Genomic DNA, 21,694 nt, shown 5'->3' with positions numbered 1-21,694 from the left:
TCCAAGCTCAACATGGCTACCTCAGAGCCAGGGAGACCTGGCTCCGGTCAGGGCAGCGCAGGACACAGTGTGAAGACAGAGGCCAGGTCTCTCCATCCTGCTCCAGTCTCCAGGGACGCCTGCAGGTCCACGTGAAGAGTCTGAGTCGTCAGCCAAAGTGGCCTCAGGTCCCCGGAGAGTGGCCCAGGCCACCGTCATCACCACAACCCACAGGTCAGAGGTGTGGTCTGCAGCAAGGCCGGTGGGGGGGGGGGGTGACACTGTGTGACCTCCAGGGTTGGTGGCTTTGGGTCAACTCAACAAGTGAGGTGGGGACACTGCCTTGTGGCACAGAGTGGTGGGCAGGGCACCTGGTCTATCACCTGGTTCTGCCCTACATCCCTCTTCTCTCTGCTCCTGTGTCCTGCTCCATTCTGTAGCAGTGTCCCCCTGCCGGTGGCCCTGGTTTTCAGAATTGGGTTTAAATATCTCCACTCAACGTCCCCAACCACCACAGAGGGTCCAGACCCCTGTGCCCCTTGCTCCTCTGCTGTGGGTTTTACATGGGACTGGTGGCAGAACACTGGTGGCCACGCCTGGGCCCCTCAGCACTGCAGGACACCCAGCCAGGGGACTCGAGGCGGCAGCTCCCTGCCCCTGCAGCCAGGCTGGGAGGCCCAGCAGCCCCTCGCTGGCCTTTCCCATCTCAGTGCTGGGCATTGTGACCTGGGGTTGGTGCTGACGTCTGGCAGGATCCGGCTGGGACTGGGCTCTGCCTGACTCAGCTGCACAGAGGGCCTGGCACCAAGGTCTAGCCATCCCAGCCCTGCGCTTGCCTCACTGTGCCAGCTGCATGGGTGGCTCTGAGCTGCAGCCTAGGGGGCAGGGGCCTGTGGACTCTGGCTGCCTTTCTCAGGAGAGCAGTGGGCGGCTGCTTGATGGCTCTGACATTCAAGGAGCCAGCAGCACGCGTTCGTCACCCGTAAAGCACATCCGAGCTGACGCCAGTGCCTGCAATTCACCGCGCGTCCTTTGCACACGGCACTGCTGAGCTGTTCTCAGCCGGCCCTGAGTGGAGTCTGGAGAGAGTGTCAGACAGGCTCTAGTGGCTCCTTGCCTCGGGGCTCCTGCTGTCTCTGGTGCTTCCTCCTGTGTCTGGCCGCTGCCCAGCCCTGCTTCTGCTCTTCAGCTGAGGATTCCGCCTGACTCCTGCAGCAGGATTCAAAATGTCCCCACTGCCACAAGCCACTTGGATGCAAGCCATGTTCCCTGGGGGCTTGACCCTGGCAGCAGACCTGGGATTCAGGCTGAAGAGGAGCCAGCTGGGCAGGCTTCAGCCTCCTGGGCCTGCATTGGGCCCCCAGACCCTGTGATGAGGCCTCTGCACGGTGCCCCATCGAGCAGTCCTGTCTCCAGACACAGAGTCAGATCCTTTCACAGCTGCAGTGAGAGGGGGCACACACTCTCGGTGTCTCCTTAGGGAACACTGACCCCTTCCTGGAGCTCCACCCTCCTGATCACCTCCCAAGGCCCCACCTCCCCACAGGGGAGGGGGTGCAAATACTCCCCGCATCTCAGGGTGCCACTGGACCAGCGGCCTAGGTCCTGATGGCCGAATGGGGAGGGCTTTGGACACGGCGAAGTCTGATGTGCAGCTTGAACCTGCGGCCAGGCCAGGGAAGCCAGGAGCCCTCTGTCCTCTCTGCTCAGCATTTGTCAGGACCCTCCTGGGCACCGGAGGCACAGAATGGAAGTCACGTCTCCTGCCTTGAGTGGACCCTGGCACACTTCCCCCCGCTGCTCCCCAGACTCTCCGGTGGAGGTCTTGTTGTCAAGAGTCCTGTCTCCATGACGGTGAGACCCGGCACCAATGTCCAGGCAGAAGGCCTTCCAGTCCCGTGACAGTGGCTGGTGCTGTCAGAACCCCGAGTGGGACCCAGAGCGAGAGCCCGGGGCTTGGTGCTCTCAGCCCTGGCGGCTCTGGTTCCTCACACTGTCCTGTCAGCCTCCTCCTGCAGGCCCCGGCAGACCCGCCCTCACCACTGACCTTGGCGTTTTAAAGATAACGTTGAGCTCTAGTGGAATACTTGGAGCACACATGGGCATGAGGAAGGAAGTGAGATTCCCCGGTCCCACGGCGCACAGAGACTCACCCCACTGGCCCTCCCCACCCCCCTGGTGGCTTGCAGTCCCTGCTGCACATTTGCACCTTAAAATGACCTGGGGAGTTTAAAAAATCCCTCCCGCCTGGGCCCCATCCCAGGCCAATCACACCAGGCCCTGGGAAGCCTGGCACAGCCTTTCAGAGCACACCAAGGATCTGGCCACTGACTAACACATCGGGTCTTTTGATTCAGTATTTTACTTCATCCTTCATCTAGATCCAAACAGCTACCTCAAAAAAAAAAAAAAAAAAAAAAAAAAAAAAAAAAAAAAAACAAAGAAGAGCAAAGTGAAAGACTCTTCCAGCAGGTGCTTGTTTGCCCGTCCCCTCGGATCTGGACAAGGGGAGACGGCGCCCAGGGAGACCCCAGGTAGGCCCCAAAAGGACAGAGGGAGCTGGGTTTCCTGGTTACTCAGGGGAGGGACTGGCCTTGGGTGCACCCCACCCCAGCATTTCGCCCTGTGCTGAAGACCAGCACTGCAGCTGCCCAGAGGACACACTAGGACCACAGGAGGGGACGTTGGCACTCACTGTGCCTCCTGGGTCTGCTGTCAAGTGTGCCAAAGTGAGAAGTGTGATGGCCCTTCCCGTGGTGGTCCCGGTCCACCCATTGATCCCACCGTTGTACCTTCTTACGTGAGCCTGATCATATGTCTGTCCACGTTCACTCCTTGATCTAGCCACCCTTCCTTCTCATTTCCGACTAATTTCAAAGTAAGCTACAGATGTCCCTACCCTGTGTCATCGTTTATTATGATCATTGGCTGGATTTCAACTTCTGTGCCAGTTTTTACCTTTATGTTTAGACTCAGTGAATGCACACCTGTGCTCACTCCACTCAGGTGGGACACTATACAAGAGGCACCCAAGCTCAGGGTGACCGAGGATCACCTGTTTACTATCAAGGACCCCACAGAGGAGATACAGAGGGTTGGGGCCGGGAGGTCTAGGGACCTGCATGTCCTCCTCAGGGCTCCGTTACCGTGGGCCCAGGGGAGGCTCTAGCCCGGGGCTCATTTGCACATGTTTTGAAGTCAGTGTCCCTTTAAGAATAAGCATCAAGTTAAGTGTTGTAGTTGGGCAAGTGCAACAGAGGGCGTGACCAAGCGCAGTGTGGGCTGCAGGAGTGTCCTAGAGATCTGCCTGGGGCAGCAGGGGCACTGCAGCGACTGGGTGGGCTGTGCACAGGGCAGCGCTGGAGGCCCTGCACCAGCGCTCCTCGAGTTGTGCAGTGTAAGATCTGCACAAGGACTCACAGTGGCCAAGGAGGAGCATAGGAGCCCACATTGATAGGATCAGCCCCAGTTAATTGTGCCATACAAGTCCCCACTCCTTTACCGACATCTGATCCCCATGACAACTCAGTGAGCTGGCAGAGGTCCAAAGCTCACCCTCACTCCAAACACCCTGGCACACGGGGTGTGATGTCAGCCCTGGGTGCTGCTCCCACAGCCAGAAGAGCTCTTTCTTGCACTATACAGAGGTGTGTGGCTCCAGATCCTCCGGCTCCCTTGGTTGGGCATTCCCCTCCTTCCTGGGCCCTGGGTTGCACCACTGCTTGGCTTTTGTGCTGCTTGAAGCTCAAGTGGGTGGTCCCCCCAGCAGCCCTGGAGCTAGGGAGCTTCACTATCACTGTTATGGCTTGACCCTGCGTGTCCCCCAGAGTCTTGCTCCCAGGATGGAGCATTGGGAGGTAGGGCCCCTGGGGGGGGGGTCTTCAGGTCACTGGGGGCATGCCCTTGAAGGGGATCCCAGCCCCGCCTCTTCCTCTCTTCTGGTTTCCTGGTTGCCATAAGGTAGCCCTCCATGATGGGCTGCCTCACCACAGGCCCTAAAGCGTCAGGTCCAGTTGACCACGGATGGACACCTCCAAATCTGTGGGTTAAAACAAACCCTTTCTCGGTTGACTAGCTCAGGTATTGCTGCAGCCGCAGAAGCTGAGGGGCACCGCCCTGGCGCTGCGCCTGCTGCTGTGGGTTATAATGCACGTACTCTCACTTCTGTGGAGGAGCTAGAAGCTCAGGTCCCGGGAGGAGGAAATACTGGAGCCAGGCTTGGAAGGGGGGGCTTCCTCCCCAGGCCCTGGATTCCTCCCACAGCTGGATGCTCTGCCTGCTAACTGACAGAGATGGTCCCTTCTGCCTGATCCTGAGCCTACGGTGCCAGGATCTGTCACTCTGCTCTGGCTCTGCTCTCAGTTAAACCTAGTTGTCATTATTTTTTATCCCTAACCCACAATTGCCTCCTCACTTCTCAGAATGTTCAGCTCAGATGAAGGCAACATTTGGACAGATGGTTCATTAAAATGTAGTAGAAAACATTAAAAGTGTTACAGACACATAATGAATGTATGGGAAATGCTTAGACTTCATGTTCAAAAGAGATTCCTTAATCCAATTAGGGATAAAGGTAGAAGTTTCTGTTTCTAGGTAGAAAGGAGAGGGAAGATTTTATAGATATGTTAATGCTACTGAAGATGTTGATATGTTTGTTTATTTCAAATTTCATACAACACATATTATTAAAAAGTGATATTTGTAAGCCTTTAGTGTCAATTTAGCATAGTGATTTTGGTCTTCAAGTTCTATGTAGGCACCAACTTTTAGTCTTTTTCTTTGAAATTTATTCTATATTTTATGCTTTAAATAAGTTAGTCCTCAACCAAGTCATATAAATATTCACCATTACCTTCTTTGCTTTTACATTTTCATATTCTTACAATAATACTTTAAGCATTCTTAAGTAGTTTTGTGTATTGGAGAAATGGGACTTTAAAATGTGTCTCCCCTCCATGGATCCCCCCCCCCCGTGTCATTAAGTGCCCCCCTGTGCCCAGCTTTTTCCTAGTGTATCTGAAGTGTACGTGTGTTTTCTCTGTTTTCTCGCTGGGTTGCCCATTGCTCACGGGCGCAGTGCTGTTCTGCCGCAGCTCAGCTTTCCCTGGGGAGCCTTTGGGGGTGCTTTGTACCTGGGAGAGCAGCTAGTCTTGTTCTTTCTCAGGTCAGCTTTACACTTTCACTCATTTCTTAAGTTATACGTCACAGCTGAATCTTGATCGTGGACCCCACAAACTCACGTTGGCATTTTTAGGATATGCACATTCATACTTTCCAGCGTTCCAGCCAGAAACATGCTCCCCGCCTGGCTCCAGTTGTCCGTGCATCAGCCCTGCATCAGCCCTGCCGAGCGCCTCAGCTGCTTCCACAACAGCAGCCCCAAACGAAAGTCTGTGTGCGTTGGGAAAAGCTTTCAGGTCACTCTGAAAATCACCTGAAAGCAAAGCTCGTTTCTCCTATTGGTAAGCTAAACCCTGCATCTAAAAAAATATATATGGTCATGTGTGAAAAGGGGCATAGAAATTTTCAGACCCTTTGCCTGTTAGGCTCACACTTGGGAATTTACCTGAGCATACAGTGGAACTTCAGATACAGGAGTGTTTATTGAAGCAAAAAGTTTGCTTGTGGAGAGGAAAGGACTTCCATAAGGGGTAGCCACATAATAGAATATTACATAGCAATCTAAAGTAATTTAGAGGACTGAAAAATTATTGGAAGATTTTTTTTAACAGATTATAATTTAAAATGATGGAAAAGATCATAAGAGACTTTTGGTGAGTTGTGTCACTGTGACCAAAATACCCAGCAAGAAGAACTTACAGAAGGAAAAATTTATTTGGGACCCATGGTTTCAGAGGTTTCAGTCCATAGAAGGCCGACTCCTTGGCTCAAGGTGAGGCAGCACATCGTGGCACAAGGGCCCAGTGGAGGAAAGAAACCAGCTCAGGGCAGCCAGGAAGCAGAGAGGGGGGTGGGTTGGGCCACCGGGAAGATGCGCCCTTTCAGAGCACTTCACCAGGAGCCACCTCCTCCAGCCACGCCCACCTGCCCACCATCACCACGTCTCCTCCATTCAAGCCAGGTGGACGATGAGACCACATCTCTCAATCCAATCATCTCACCTCTGCACGTTCCTGCAGTAACACTTCCAAACATAACAGAAGGGGACATTTTAAATGCCGTGTGGGTAAGATGGACTTCCTAGGAAAGACGGCACGGAACCCTTCCCTGGGCCAGGTCGAGGGAAGGGGACCGGGCTTGAGTTTGAGTCGTGGGAAAGCCAGCACTGCCCCCCTCTGCACCTCACTCTGGCCTGAACGGGAGGGAGCTCTGGCTCCAGGGGCCAGGCTTCCCCCTTGGTGTGATACAGGTCTAGAGCATCTAGATTCACGCTCCTCAAGGCTTGAGGGCTTTGTTCACTTGGGTTCAGTGGAAATGGTGCTGGCCAGACTCGTGCTGGCCTCCTCCCTCCCTCTGTGTGCCTACACCAACCATTTCCTTTAGATAATCAGTGACACAGATCTGGAGGTCAAAATAATACATACATACCTGTGCGTGTGGATGCGTGTGGATGCGTGTATGTCAACACATATGTATGCACACAGGCATGTTGCTTTCCTCTTGTAGCTTCTCAAAGTTCATTTAGAACACGTGTCTTAAGGGCAAAGATCTGGGTTGAGAGGGCTCAACGTTTCACCGAAACTTCACAAGTTGCCAATCAGAAGACATCTATGTTTACTGAAGAGGAAGAAGTGTCCTCAGCTGACAGAAGCACCATCTAAACCACTGCATGGCCAGCTGTGGGGACAAAAGCATCCAAAACCCAAGACAAAGGGCTGTTTACACGGCATCAAGCCGACTTTTTTTTTAAAGCTGGATGAGGGAAACAAATCGGAAGGCTACGGGGATGTTTTAAATAGCCAGGCTGCAGTGTTTCACAGGAAAGGCCGGGCCCATGGGAACAACAAAGCTAAACACTGGCACAGAGTGTGCGCGTGCCTGCTCCGACACCGCGGCTCAGGGGCAGCTTCGAGGGAAGAGGTGAGGCGGACATTTGGAAAAGCACGTCATGTGAACTACATTTCAATACTGCACCTGAGGATCAAGATAACGTCTGCAAAAGCCTGCAGAATCCCCCTGCCGAGGTGCTCAGGCTTGCCCGGCTCCACGGGCCATTCTGTCACCCGAGAAGCCCACTGTAAAGAGGAGACTTGAGACAGGGAATCTAGCAAGGTTCACGGGAGCGAGGACTGCTTCCAGCCCGGGCCCCGCTGGAGCCAGCAGAGGCCAGGCTGGCTGAGCAAGGAGGCCAGGTGGTGTGCAGAGGGCAGCGAGGGCAGGTGGTGTCCAGAGGCCAGAAGTGAAGACGGTGAAGCCTGATGGGCAGCCCAGGGGGATGGCGGCGACAGGGCTGTCTGTCAGGAGGATGCTCTCTTAACCGGGTGTGGCTTGTGCACGTCCTTGGTGGTGGCCTCCCCAGGTGTTAGGACCACTGCGGTGGAATTGAGGACCAGAAGGCCTGATGTTGTAGGACTAGGCAAAGCTGCCTGTTGGTTCTGAGGGAAACACAACCCCCGCTGGTCCAGCAGGCGAAAAACTGCCCATAAATGCAGATAGGCAGGGATTTTCAAGTTTTTCCCCTTTAAATCCAATTACGTCTGAGAGAAGTCCTGACCATCTCGGGCTCCAGTGAGCCCCAGGAAGTCTCCGTCCATAGCTATGCGACTATAGGGCAGGGGGGCCCACGCTGGTCTTTGGCTGCCCCAACACCTGGTCCCTGTAGGGCAGCTACTCTCTTCCCTTTAGGGCAGGAGACACACGGCACTTGAGCCAGACTCCAGGTAGGACAGGTGAGGAGCCAATGGCTCACAGCCCAGCCAGGGCAAGTGTCTGCTGCAGATGCCGGTCTCCTGCCCAGGGTGAGTGTCCTTGAAGAGCAATGGCCAGATGCAGGAGCTTCTCTGCGTTTTGTGACCGGGGCCCTTGGAGGCTTGGTGTGGAACCGGAAGTGGTTTTCCCAGGAATTCCTCAGCAAGACACTTGAAGTCCGTTGACCACTTTCTGGGAAAAAGAAGTATTTGGAGGAAGAAAGATTTATTTTTAAAAAGTAATACTCCTAGCAAGGACTTTATCTTGTTTCATTCTTTAAATGAGATAGATTTTAAAGTTAAATAGTTCTCAAGAAATAATATTATAAGAGCTTTAAAAAAATACCCTGCTATGAATATTCCTTTCCCAATGCTCTCACAAATATACTCAGTGTTCATTCTACAGCATTTTAATTTAAAACCACTCTTTTACCCCCCAAACACTGAGAAAATCAAGAATCGACTTGTTCTTGTTTCTGTTGGATCCTAGCTGTTGTTTCCACACCCCGCCTCTGACAGCCCAACCCTCCAAATCCAAACACCCCTTTGTTGGGCAGAGACTCACTCACAGAGCAGACATGGCAGAAGCCTCTGTAGGCCTGGCATGAGAGCCCGGCACCTGGGCCCCCGGGAGGGCACACGGCACTGGCACCTTTCTTTTGCTTGAATGATTGGTGAACTCAGCCCAAAGGGGTGGAGAGTCCTCAAAAATTCTTTTATTTTTAAAATTTTCATTTAAAAAATATTTTTAGATGTAGATGAACACATGCCTCTATTTAACTGATTTCTATGTGGTGCTGAGGATCAAACCCAGTGCCTCACACGTGCTAGGCAAGCTCTCTACCACTGAGATACAGCCCCAGCCCAAACTCTTTTATTTTGATTTTTATTTATTGTGGTTCTGGGGGTGGAACCCAGGGCCTTGTGCACACTGGTCAAGCACTCTACCACTGAGCTGCGTCCCCAACCCCTGGAAAACTCTTGTAACTTTTATTTTTTCAAGAAATCACGTATGTAAACAAACACACAGACTTCAAACCATTTTGCTGATGCCTTTAAAAATTCCCTTAGGAATTATCCATTTGTCAGTTTTTAAGCATTTGGTGTGTGTTCAGCCTGCCTTGGGTCTCTGGTGAATGCAGGACAACTGTCCCCTAGACTTGATTGGTACTTCACGTGGTTCATGGAGGAGGGACAGAGTCACTAGCCCATTGCTGGAGTGCTGGGCACACCCAGGCATCACCGATCCCTGACCAGGCGACGCCTGTCACTTGCTTCATGACTAGTGGCACTTTTGGCCAACCCAGCCCTTCAGATGCCTCTTGGTCTTGGCCTTGTAAACTTGCTGCCATCCCAGCCCGGGAGGGTGCTGTGCCACCTGCTGCTAGCCACACCTGCTTCCGTGTTTCTGACCTTTCACCCCTGGGCAGCCCAGTCACCTCCCCTGAAGGAATTCCCCTGCCCTCCTCAGGAGCCAAAGGGGCAAGTGCCAGTGAACCATGTGGTGTGTGTGTGGGGGTATCACCATCTATCCAGCTGGCCACCTAATGCTGGGATCACAGAGTCTATTGGCTATTCCAATAACTCAAGAAAACGACAAGAAAGCACGTAACCACACAGAAGGGCCTTTTCAATAATCCGGGGATGGCTCTCCAACACTGAGGGTCTATGGAAAGAGAGAGCCCTGGAATTCTTTATTCTTATTTAAGGGACACACAGGGGAGGTTTCATGGAACATTCTATCCCCAAAAGGGCAAAGGGGTAGGATTACAAAGGAACAGGTGAGTACAGCTCAGCCCCACCTGGTGACGCCTGCTCCTGGAGCCAGCATCATCATCCCAGGTGGGTGAAGCCCACGTTACTGCAGAATGATGATCCTTCAGTGCTCGGGCAGCAGGACTTAAAGACATGTCCATCCAGGGCAGCTCCCGACAGGGGCCACTCTTCCAGGTCTGCTAGTTGATTGTTCTAGGGTCTCTTTTCCGTGGTGCTGCGTTGTGTAGTTCTTTTGATATCTCAACAAATTGATGCAGGAACAGCTATGACTGGCTCTTTCCTGTTGCAGCCATTCTTGAAGCTCGACACATCATGGAGAAAAGGGAAAGCAAGCAATGGCACATTCTCCTGTGGCACCTGCATCAAGGTGGCTGCTCTGTTCTTGCCTTACATTTCTCCACAAGGTGAGCAGGCATCAATCTGTCCTTAAAACAAAACAAACAACAACAACAACAACAACAGAGGTAGGCTGGGTGGTGCGGTGGCATCCTAGGGCCTGGGAGGCAGGTCGTGAGTTCAAAGCCAACCTCAGCTACTTAGTGAGGCCCTGAGCAGCTTAGTGAGACCCTGTCTCCAAATAAAAAGGGCTGGGAGTGGTTCAGTACTAAAGGGCCCTTGGGTTAAATCCATGGTCCCAAACACTACAGCAACAAAAACAGGCCCAGACAATAAAACGCCGTGCATTTCAAAAACCTGGAAGACAAAACACAATTTGAGTCTAATGTATGTAAGATGATATATCATGAGCTATGTAATGCTTTAAATAATCAATAAAAAATTAAAAAAAAAAAAAAAAAAAAAAACCTGGAAGAAAGGACCAGAAAGCTCTTACCCTAGAGAGATGGTGACGATCGTGTGAGATCCATGTGTTCAGCCTGAGTTAGACACTTCACAATGTAGACAGGCCACACAGAATGGTGCCCCTGAATGTGTACAGCTTTTTGTGTTTTTATGTGTCAGTGAAAGGAAGACCTGAAATCCCCCACCCCTGCAAGCGGGAGGACGAGGGTGGCCTCGGGAGCTGTGTGGAGGCTTCCTGCAGGAGTTCCCCTCCCCTGCAGCTCCGGCCTCCCTCCTCCCTCAGGAAGCCTAAGTGCTGTGGAACCCAATGGTGCCACAGCCCAGACCTCTCCTGTGCATCCAGCAGCCCTCCGCCGCACTGGGCCCACCATGCTGTCCTGTGCGCACTTCCCAGGGCACTCCCAGGACTGTCACCAGGAGCAGAGAACTGGCTCCACCGAGTAGCTGCAAGAGTCCCACCATTGCCCTGCTCTTAGTGACTTTGGTGTTCTGGACAGGAAGTGCTGCGGTTTTGAGAATTTGCCAGGTCCTGTTCACGCACTCTCTTTGTGAGACCCCTCACCACACCTTGGCCCTCCCTCTGATAGCTCAGGATCATCTCCTTTTTAATAAAGACAGGGGGCCATCATTAAAGCCTAGCAAGCCTTAGTAAAATCCCGCATGCCACTGGGGAGGGCTGGCACAGGTACCCTTCACTTCTCCCAGCGGGTAGCTCTGTCTCTGCAGCTTCAATTTTAAAGCATTTTCGCCTTCAGGTCAGCTATCAATACACATACAGACTTTTATTTTCAAAAGAACTTGAGTTTGTTCAATAGAGAACACATTCAAAAAAACAAAACAAAACATTTTTAATAGCTGGGAAGATGGTTCAGTGGTAAAACACTTCTTAGCATGCATGAAGTCCTGGGTTCAATCCCCATCACCACATAAAAAAATAAACACCAGCAATGAAATGATTTTAAAAGTCTAGAAATACACCTTGCTTTTAAAATGTTATTGAAGACCGTGTTTGATAGCATCTTTCAGTGTGGCTTTGGGGAATAGCAAATGTCAAATCTTCCAAATAATGATTTGTTCATGTTGTGTTCGTTGCATTGCTATATGATTAGGCTTATGAAAGCTGAAGCAAATTTTGCAACAGATATGTTTGGCTTGAGCTAAATTAAATAAACCCCTGGAATTACCCAGTTGGCAATTACTGCTTGGTGTGCCTCATTAGGAAAGGGCACAGGGTTCTTAGTACCTCTCTGCAGGATCCCTAAGTTAGGAGGAGTCCCAGCTGAAAGCCTGGTAAACACCAGGTGGGTTTTTTGTTTGTTTGTTTGTTTTGTTTTGTTTTGTTGTTTTAGTAATTTTGTGTTAGCTTCTGGGACATGTCTTGAGCTGTCAGAGGTGCAACTGGAAAGGGGAGTTGAGGTTCCACTTCCTTCTGTGGGCATGTGTGCCTTCTTAAGGAGGATATTTGTGCTTCTGCAGCCTGTGAACACTTGTCCTGAGCTGCTGCCACCTTGGGTGGGAGATATTGGGGTGTCCTGGGCAGACTTTCCTCACCAGTGAGATGAGAATGTTAGTTGAAGGCTGTAAGCTCCTTCTTCCAAATCTCTCCCTAGCTTATAATTTGCTTTTCATAATAGAGAGGCTGTTTACTCTGTGCTCAGCCTTTTTTTTTTTTCCTTCCTTGTGAATAATTTCTTTAGAAAAAAAGCTGCTGTTCTGTTCTGCAAGCCACGACGCTGTTGTGTTGGAAATGGGGCTTTGACGGCATCCTGCACAGAGCTGGCTTGGGTCCCCAACGCCGTTGTGTCTTTTGGGACCAAACTGCAGACTGTTAGTGGATGAAATGGTTTCTGTAAGCCTCTGAGAGCTGCTTTGAAGCGCAACAGTTGCGAGCTAAAATGACGTCCCTGACGATGTCAATGCTGGCTTCTCATGTACTGATTTTATTCTGGAGTTCCGGTTCCTGAACACTGTAGAATTTCAGTGTTATGTTCTCTCCCCATCTCAGTCTCTGCACAGCCAAGTCCCACAGAGTGGCCTCCACAACAGAAATATCCTGTCTCCAGCTCAGAGGCCAGGTGTAGGAAGTGGCTCTGCTTTTGTGGGTCCCTGGCAGGGTCTGTTCCAGGCCTCTCTCTCATGCTGATTGGGCCCACCACCCTTGGCCCACAGCTGCAGAACTCTGTCTCCCCATGCCATCTCTCTGCATATGGGTCTGGCGCAAATACCCCCTTTCCATAAGACCCCAGTCGCCCTGCTGCGTGGTGGCCTTAGCATGGACCCTGATTCCACATCAGGTTGCATCCTCACACAGAGAGCCGGATGTCAGCTGGGCCTGTGGCCCACGGGCACAGATTCAGCCCATGACACAGAGCCACGTGCCTTTTTGTTACAATGCACTTGGATCTGAGGATTTTAGAGATTTTTGGAGACAGGAAATGGCTCGGCTGTGACAACTCCACTAGAAGTCAGTGTTTTCTCTTATTTTACCAAATATTTTGTACATCTCCACCTTCACGATAGAACCACCAGGATGACTGGGGAGTCCTATGAAAATGTCTGTCAAGGTCAGCAATCGGTTGAGAGGCCTCACCATCTCAAGCCCAGGATGGGTCACAGAACATGACATGGCCCTGCGGTCACAGCTGCTGCTGCTCCTGCCATTATGCAGAGCAGGAAGCTGCACTGCAGCGGGCGGCTGAAGACAGCCCTGAGTGCAGGCGCAGAACCAGTACCAGCTCCCACCCCACACTGCCCTAGGGAAGGTCGGCTTCCCTTTGGTTGTAGAAATCCATGGGGCACAGGCTCCTTCTTTCCCTCCTGCCCTTCCTTCCTTCCTCCTCCTCCTCTCCCAAGGAAGATTTAAGGGATAAGCACAGGACTGCTCTTGGTTTCACTTGAACAGGGGAGTGCTTTCCGCGTGGGGCTGGGTTTCACTGAGCCTGATGCCAGCGCATCTCCTGCCCCGGGACTTGGTGACCTGGTTCTCTGGCAGTGCTTCCTGCTGCGTTTAGTCTGCAGGTTCGTTTCATTAAAGATCCATTTTGAACAAGAACGCTTCAACTGTTCTTTTTTTCTGGGAAATTGATGCTTGCGAGGTGAGTTCTTGGAAATCAGCTTTGAAGAGGGTGTTCCTGGGGAGTTTCCTGGGATTTGGTTGAATTGAACACTCTTATCCCAATGTACCAAATGTCTTTGGTCCTTTATTGGGAGTTTTATCCTCTCTGGGATTTAGAAGTAACCATTATTTTCTTTCTCTAATGTGTCATCTTTTCTAATGCATGCTTTATAAACAGGGCTAACACCTTCCTGGATGCATAATTTCCTCTTGAAAGTTCTCTTTTTAAGTTTTGTTTTACCCTTGGGTCCTGGGCAGCTGCTGCGGGTCCCTTCCCTCTCCCACCCAGCAGGCCGGCGCTGGGACTGCCTCCAGGATGGTGGGAGGCGGTTTGCAGTTGAACGAGGGTCTTCGTGTCCTCAAAGGCAGTGGCTCGGAGTGAAGGCAGCATGGAGAGGCAGGAGAGACGCCGGGTTCTTCAGACTCCTCTTCACCTGGAGAGGTCCAGAAGGGGTGCAGCCGTGTCTAAGTCACATTTGCACAGTTTAGAAAGAGACACTCAATTATGGGCCATATTTTCGGCACTTCTCAACATGCTCCCTGCGATCATAGCTCCTGTGTTTGGTGACAGTTGATCCTGCCAAGGTCTTCAACCCAAAGCCTCCTTACGCCTGAGGTTTCTTCAAGTTTCTCAGGAAGTATGGCTACTCAGAAGAGGCCCTAAACAGAGCTCTTCTCCTTATTTCTTCCTCAAAAAAAGGACCATATTTCTCTCAATCTGTCCGTGTCAGAGTACCAGTGGAAAGTTCCAGAAATTGTAGACTTTGTAGACACACAGCAAAAAAACCTATTTCACCCTCCCTCCATTGCTTACAGGAGTGTTTAGTGGCTTTGCATTATACAAGAACAGTTTAGGGGAGGAAAAGTTTACTTGGGACTCACAGTTTCAGAGGTCTCAGTCTGTAGACAGCCGACTCCATTGCTCTGGGCTGAAGATGAGGCAGAACTTCAGGATGGAAGAGCCCAGTGGAGGCAAGATGTTAGCTCGCGGTGGGATTAGGAAGGAGGGGGCGGGAGGGTATGGGGCCACAGGGAAGATGCACCCTTCCAGAGCACACCCCCAGGGAGCCACCTCCTCCAGCCATGCCCCACCTGCCTACAGTCACCACCTGCCTACAGTCACTGCCCGCCAGTCCTTCAAACCAGGATGGACAGGAAGGTCACAGCTCTCCCAGTCCAATCATTCCACCTCTGAACATTCCTGCACAACAGGAGCTTTAAAGACAGCTCACAAGAAGTTTCACACCTTCAACCATCAAAGCCAATGTTCTTCATCTCCGTTCAGCACTATTTTTTATGGGAGACTTTTCTGGCTTTATGATAGGAACAGCACCTCCATCTGTCTCTTATTAACCTGTGACCTTTCATATAAGCAGGTTACCTTAATATGCTTTGCATGTTGGAAGCCATTCTGCTCTCAGTCGAGGGAGGTCCAGTTTGAAAATGAATGATATTGTTGTTGTTTTGAGTAGAATTAATTATCAAGGTCCTCACTGCCCTCATATCGTAGAAAGATAAAACCAGTGTTAGGTACTGAACCCCTCTGTTAACTTCAGATCTGTTGTTTTGCTATGAAATATGATGTATCTGGGATTCGAGCTTTTAGTTTTTCTAATGAACTAGATTTCTTGGTGATTTTATAAAGATGGAAAAGAAGTGGATTGGTAATTGTTGGAAGCAGTTAGCCATTTCATGGACACGTGCTCAGAGACACAGGTGTTTGCTGTAGAGATGAGCTTACTTCCTCCTGGCGAGGAGCAGAGCGGAGAAGGTTGACCGTGATGGATTTTGTCACTGCTTCCCAAGAGGGACAGGGCACTCAGGCTAGCACTCAGGGAGCTAGCTGGCTGTGTTTCCACAGGACAGTCTCTCTTCCCATGGCAGAAATGGAGGGAGACAAAAGACCCCCACCTCCGGGGAGTTAAGAGCAGGAAATGTCTCCCTGGAACACTGTCCTCATTGACGATCCCCCTCTGAGAAGCTGAGCTGTCAGCCTGAGTCAGGCAGGACTCCATCTCCGGTGGTGCAGAGGGGGTGTGTGTTCTGCATCCCCCTTTCCCCAAGCTCAGGACTTTCTCCCCTGTGACGTGGGACTGTAAGATCCAGGCTAGGTGGAAAACTGAATGAGATCATGTGCATGATGCACTGTTTGGCTTAGTATTTCTCCCCCAAGAAATCCCTGTCCTGCCCACAAGAGCTTTGTGGTTGTGTGGAGCTGCTGTCTCTGCACCCTCCTCCAGAAGGACACTGCTGCCAGCTCAGGCCCTGCGGCCGGCTGGTCAGGAGGGCTGGGGACAGAGACGTGGGCACCCAGCCCTCCAGCCGGAGGCTGCTCTGCTCAGTGATCCCGGGAGGGGACCGTGAGGTGACTGCTCTTCTGCTGCATCCGCGTAGGTAGGGGTCCGGGAATGTGAATGCAGGGGCAGCTCTGCCGCGTCTGGCCTCCTGACTGGTTAGCGGTGGCTGACGGTGGTGCCGTGGGTCTGGGAGATGCCCAGAGGTGGGGAGGGAGAGCAGACCTGCCTCAGTCCCTCCTCCCTCTTCCCCAGCCCTGGTTGCTATGCGGTTTCTATGGCAGCAGCAGCTTCCTCAGACTCAACTTTCACCCCATTGAGAGCCAATTAAGGTAAAATAGTGAGGGGAGGGAGGAGAGCGGCACCGTGGGGGGCAGGGACCCGTTTTGCAGGCTGTGAGTGGAGCGTGCACTCTGCAGCCCATTACGGCTCCCTCTCCCCCCCACAGCTCCCGGAGCCAGGATTGGCAGAGCCGGACGAGCGCCAGTGGCCACACTGAAGACGCCAGGGACCCTGCCCAGCACCCAGAGCCCCCAGTGCAGGCACCACATCCACTCCTCGCGGCTACGCTGTGCTGGTGACCCTCTGCTTCTCACATTCTGTCTGGCTGCGTCTCTGGACTGCTCAGCACCTCTATTTATTTTCTTATTATCAATATTTGATCAGAAGAAAAGGAAAGTTTTTTAAAATGCCGATTGCACAGTTGCTGGAACTATGGAAGAAGATAGAGGTGGAGCCCATGGAGATAGAGGTGAGTCCTCGGGAGGCGGGAGGTGCGTTTCCACAGCACCCCGAGGAAGCTTGATGAGCAAACAGGCTGTTCACTTGCAGAGGGACCAGTGTGAGGCAGAGACTCGGGGCTCAGTGTGTGTGGATGTGTGTTCCGGCACATGTGCGTGTACGTAAGCACTGTGTGTGTGCACATGTGGTGACGTGTGTGGTGTGAATACACAGAGGAACAGGAGGGAAAGTCAATGCCCCCCCCACCCGTGCTCCCGCTGCCCTGCACGTGTCCTGAAGCCTAGGTGTCCCCACACTGGTCTGCGTCAGCGTGCCTGCCCTGCAGCAGGTGGCTCTCAGGTCGGGCCTCCCTCTGCCCTGGCCAGGCAAGGCGCGGAAGGCAAACACTGAGCGTCTTGTAAGGAGACGCTTAGACGAGAGGTGTGCGGGAGAGAGAGCAGGAGGAGGCGCGGGGCTCCTGGCTCCTGGCTGCGGGAGTGCGGGTGGGGGTTCCCCATCCCAGGAATGTCACCTGCTCCATTGGGATTATACACGACCAACAAACGTTTCTCTGAGAAGAGAAAGTGTCTCAAAGTTATTAACATCTCCTAAAGTTTTACATGTACCCATGCTGCCTTGATAACCACTCAGATTGCATTTGAAATGGCTGATTTTGATAACTTACAAAATCTTTAACTAATCCCAGCTTTAACTTGTGCCTCACCCCCTACACCCAGTGCCAAGATCACAAGTTCAGTACTATTCACATGACACGATTTTAAACTGCTGAGAGATTCGGGTTTAGAAGATGATTTGCTTGGTATTTTATATTTAATACATTTCTGAGCAGCGTGAGGTGTGTGGCAGGGCGGATGGGTTGCTGAGCCTGGCTCTGGCGGGGGCCCTGTTGTAGACGAGCAGGCTGGTGCCAGTGCTGGGGGTGCCTCTGGAAGGATGGCACCAGCTCTGGCTGCTGATCACTCTGTAAATGTGCTTCTGAGCATTGAAGCTGAGGCCTGGGACAGACCTTCCTCCAGGGGTGGCCAATACAGTTTCTTTTTTTTTTTTTTCTGAGAGAGATTTGATTTTTCTAAAAATTGAATTAATGAATGAACAGACGAGTCAGGAAGTTCTTATTTCCCGGGGCTCCCCAAGAGGTTCTGGCTACCATGACGGTGGTATTTTGGTGAGATGCCAGCTGAAAGGCCTCTGAACCCCGAGCCCCTTCAGGGGGAGGACAGGGTCAGGGTGAAAGGCTTTGCAGGATTCCTGCTGGGACTCTGGGCTTGACATTGTCCCAGGGACGAAAAACCCCCAGAGGTAGCTTGTGTTTTAAAATTTCTGAAGTTTAATGGAAAATGGATGGGCCATGAACAGGTTATAAAAACTGTCATTTGATCATAAAACCACATGCTTCTATGAGTACATATGATTATAAATAGTGTCCTGTCCCTGAAAAGGATTGCAAATCCAAAGTGCTGGAAGCTGACTTGACAGACAGCGGGGCTGCCTGTGCCCCAGCGAGAAGGCAACTGTGAAGCTTTAGCCACTGATCTGTGCACAACACCACACAGGGGGTGCAGATGAGTTAACCTCTGAAGCAAAAGAAATTTCCCTCCAGCTTCCGGGGAGCGTCTTTCAGAACAGCGGGCCCCGTGGCGTGCGTGGATTTAAGGTGGGGTGGGAAAGCCCAGGCTACTCGGAATGCAGAGGAATCCAAGCCCATCCACAGGATCCAAGCTGAACTATTGATCCAAAGCATTTCAGATTCCTGAGGGAACTTCTAAGTCCTTAAAAACATGCAACCCATGGGGTCCGGAACCCCGAGGGAGGTCTTACTCTCGTGTAACCTGTTTTATGTTCCATGGTGGTAAGTAGCTCTCCTATGCTGAAGGCAAGCCGAGCCCCTTGGAGGGCACGTGGCCTCTGGACTCCACGGTGTCATAAAATGCCTGATGTTCTCCTCATGAGGACATCAGCTATGAAACTTTAGTTCTGATGGTCATTTGTGTTGTAGTCAGGCAGAGAGCTGATTCCTAACACGCAGGTACAACCTGCCAGGTGGAAGGGGACCACTCGGCGTCAGCCCCGGCGGGTACTTAGCAGCTGGTTAGTTATTCCAGGGCTGGAAGTCGTCCTGGCTTCCCCGTTCCCCTCCAGCAGCTCTTCCTGCTGCTCTTCCCTTGGCCCGTCCCTCGTGCCCTTGGAGGGCCCACAGTCGTAGGCCGGGCAGTGGTCATTCTCCTCACCTCCGTCTCACAGCACCGTCTGTTCCCCCCAAAGCCGTCTCCGCTTCAGCTTGGAGCAGGGGAGATTCACTTGACTGTCCAGGGAATGGGACTGTGGTCTCATGAACTGTTCTGAGGGGTCTGAGGTGGAGTGTGTGGACTAGGAAACCTGCGCTGGTTAGAAGCTGGGACCCCGGACAACCCCTGAAGGAGGTGGAGAGAAAGAGCAGGCAGGGTGTTGTGAGTCACCTTGTAGCAAGTGGAGGAGAATCTCGAAGCAAGACTTTGCAGTCACTGCTTTCGGCAGGGTGACAGTGGCCGAGGACGTTTTGGGAGAAGGTGTGTTGGGGAGGAGGCCAGTGTGCAGGCCAGACCATCAGCCCGAGCTGACCGGTTTTATTTCTGTTGCTCTGGAGAGTTAGCATGATTCTTCTTTCTGGGTGTCACAATGCATTAGAGAAGGGAAAAGCCCCCATTTCCAAACAGTACCCATCAAACACGACGCCTGGAGACTCGGAGGCAGGCTGGTGTGGCAGCGTGTCTCGTGGTGCCCAGGTTGGAGCAGTGATTAGGCAGCTCACCTGGAGTGTCTGTGGCCTGAGCGAGGCCGTGTCGCTGCCGGCAGGTGCTGTTTCAGTGAATCTTCCCACACCTCCAGGCAGTGAGTACTGTGAAGTGCTTGGTTTTGCATCTGTGGAAACTGAGGCCCTCTGAAGCATTAACCAAGTCATCAAGTGTGAGCAGAGACCCAGACCCAGCCTCCTGTCTCTGTGCTACAGACACTTTGCTTCATGTCTTGACGGGCCAGGTCTTCATTCTCTCTGATTTTGTTAATTGCTCCAGCCTTAACCTGAGACTGTGGTTCTGTTCCATTCAGAAGGAGTGGTTGCAACGCGTCCGCCATCCCTGTCTCCATCTTGGCCGCCTTGGTCTGAGCTTCATGGGAATCCATGTCTCCTGCCCTTGCTGGTGGGAGGCTGCATGAACCTCATTCACCTTTCAACTGTGTTGGAAATTAGACACACCCATGGACTTAATAATCCGTGGCTTTGGACATGAACACTTACAGCCTGTTACATAAACGATCATCTCTTGCATGAAGCATTTACAGTCACAAGTAGATTCAAGTGGAAAGGGATCAAGATGGGGTTCCAGTGTCCCCCAAGCTCATGTGGAATATTTAATTAGCCTCCTTTTACTCTGTTCCCTATGTGAGGCTATGTCCAAGAACCTCACAGTGCTCACTGTTTACTGTTTGTCTTTGTTGACAGACAGCCGAGGAGGAGCCCAACTTGGACACAGAGCCCACTCCAGAAGACACTGCGGAAGAAGTAACTATATGCGTATTTCATTAAGCCTGATTGCTGGGGAGGTTGGGTCTGGAGGGTGGAGTAGAGGGGAGAAGTGGATGTTTACAATCCGTGGCTCATGTGTGGTCATTTTAGTTAAATAGGTAGTTATGTATATCTACACACATGCACACAAACATACCCATGCACACATGTGCGTCCTGTGAGTGTCACATGCAGTGACTTTCCCCACAAGGAGTAGTGCACATGGGAAGGATGACCACAGGCGGAGGTAAAGGCTCTGGGAAGCCCGTCAGGCCTTCTCAGGAGAGCAACCACTCATCACCGTGAGGCCACCGTGAGGAGGTGCAGCGGACACAGGAGAAGGGAACAGCGACTCCACCTGTGGGGTATTGTAACCAGGTCTCAGGTGGGGGGTGGAACCATGCTGAGGGTCTGTCTATGAGGAGACCACCTTTCCAGGGGCATGGAGTGGATGAGGGTCTACAGAGGAGAGCTGTGGGGGCTGCGAGGAGGGGCTGGGGAGAGGGAGGCTGGGGAGAGGGAGGCTGGCAGAGCAGGGAGCACTGCTAAGGATGCCACCCCATGTGGGCGTGAGAGGGAGGAGCCACGAGCTGTGCCTGGCTGTGTGATCTCTCGGGCCCTGGAGGTCGCTGCTCCTGACCCAGGCGAGGACACCTGACCTAGCTGGGTCAGGGGAAGTGTCCCGGCAACTCTGGTGTTGTAGAGAGAAGTTCGCAGACCTGCCAGGGGGACCTCGGCTGTTAGTGACCTGAGTGGAGATGGAGCTGGGGTGACAGGAGTCTCTCTAGTAAGCATGTTTCTGTCACTGTGAAAGATGTTATGCCCAGGACGGCTGGAAGCACGGGGTGTGGACAAAGTTGACAACATGTGGCAACCTGAGTCTGCCTGGCCAGGCACCTGGGCGCCACACACAGGCAGCATTTGCAACTATGTTGACTTTTAAAATGGCTGTGAGTATTGCATCCTTGGGGACTGGATCAATGGACACTCCTGGCCTGACGGAGTCTTCTCAGATGCTGAGATCTGCATTCTCCTACCGTCTAATGTAGGCACACAGTACGAATTCAAGCCCACTGTCACTGGACCTAATGATCAGGTGACACCACACATTGGTGAAACAAGGAAAACTCCACTGAGCTGCCATGGTCAGCCAGCGGGCTGCCTCCCCACTCTGGCCTCTGCAGCTCTCGGGGACTTTGAGCTCAGCTCTCTCCCCAGCCTGCAGTGATGTTGCTGCCACTGTGGACAAACATTTATCTTGGCCCTGTGGGTGGCATTGCCTGGGAGAGCAGGTTCAGCTGTGCTTTGCCAGGGCCCCAGAGCCAAACGCAGGGAGACACGAGCTGGTGACTGCCTGAAAAGATGGGTGCTCAAAGTCACAGGGTGAAGAGGGCAGGCACCCCCTCCACACGGAGTGAGGAGGGCCCGGGGAAGCCAGCCATGGCTGCCACTCTTTATATATTAGCCCTTGTGTGGTGCTGAGGATGGAGCCCAGCACCTTGCACGTACTAGGCGAGCGCTCTCCCGCTGAGCCACACCCCAGCCACAGCTACCACTCTTAGCAACACGTTGCCAGGCT

At 52.3% G+C, this 21,694-nt stretch overlaps 1 protein-coding gene across 1 annotated transcript in view; it reads left to right on the top strand.

Annotated features, from left to right (window-relative positions):
* Window positions 1-16,521: 16,521 nt before the first annotated feature.
* The window catches only part of RPS6KA2 (ribosomal protein S6 kinase A2), a gene marked incomplete at its 5' end in the record, with an annotated part of 317,911 nt that continues 312,738 nt past the window's right edge, over window positions 16,522-21,694 (top strand). The window contains 2 exons of the mRNA XM_081296228.1: window positions 16,522-16,584; window positions 20,053-20,112. Of these exons, the coding sequence (XP_081152354.1) occupies window positions 16,522-16,584; window positions 20,053-20,112 (123 nt within the window). The remainder of the gene's footprint in view (window positions 16,585-20,052; window positions 20,113-21,694) is intronic.

The sequence above is a fragment of the Spermophilus citellus genome, assembly GCF_964194105.1.
Source record: "Spermophilus citellus genome assembly, chromosome: 5".
In the NCBI taxonomy this organism is placed as follows: domain Eukaryota; kingdom Metazoa; phylum Chordata; class Mammalia; order Rodentia; family Sciuridae; genus Spermophilus; species Spermophilus citellus.
The sequence above is the reverse complement of the archived record's forward strand: the minus strand, read 5'-3'. Positions and strand labels throughout refer to the sequence as shown.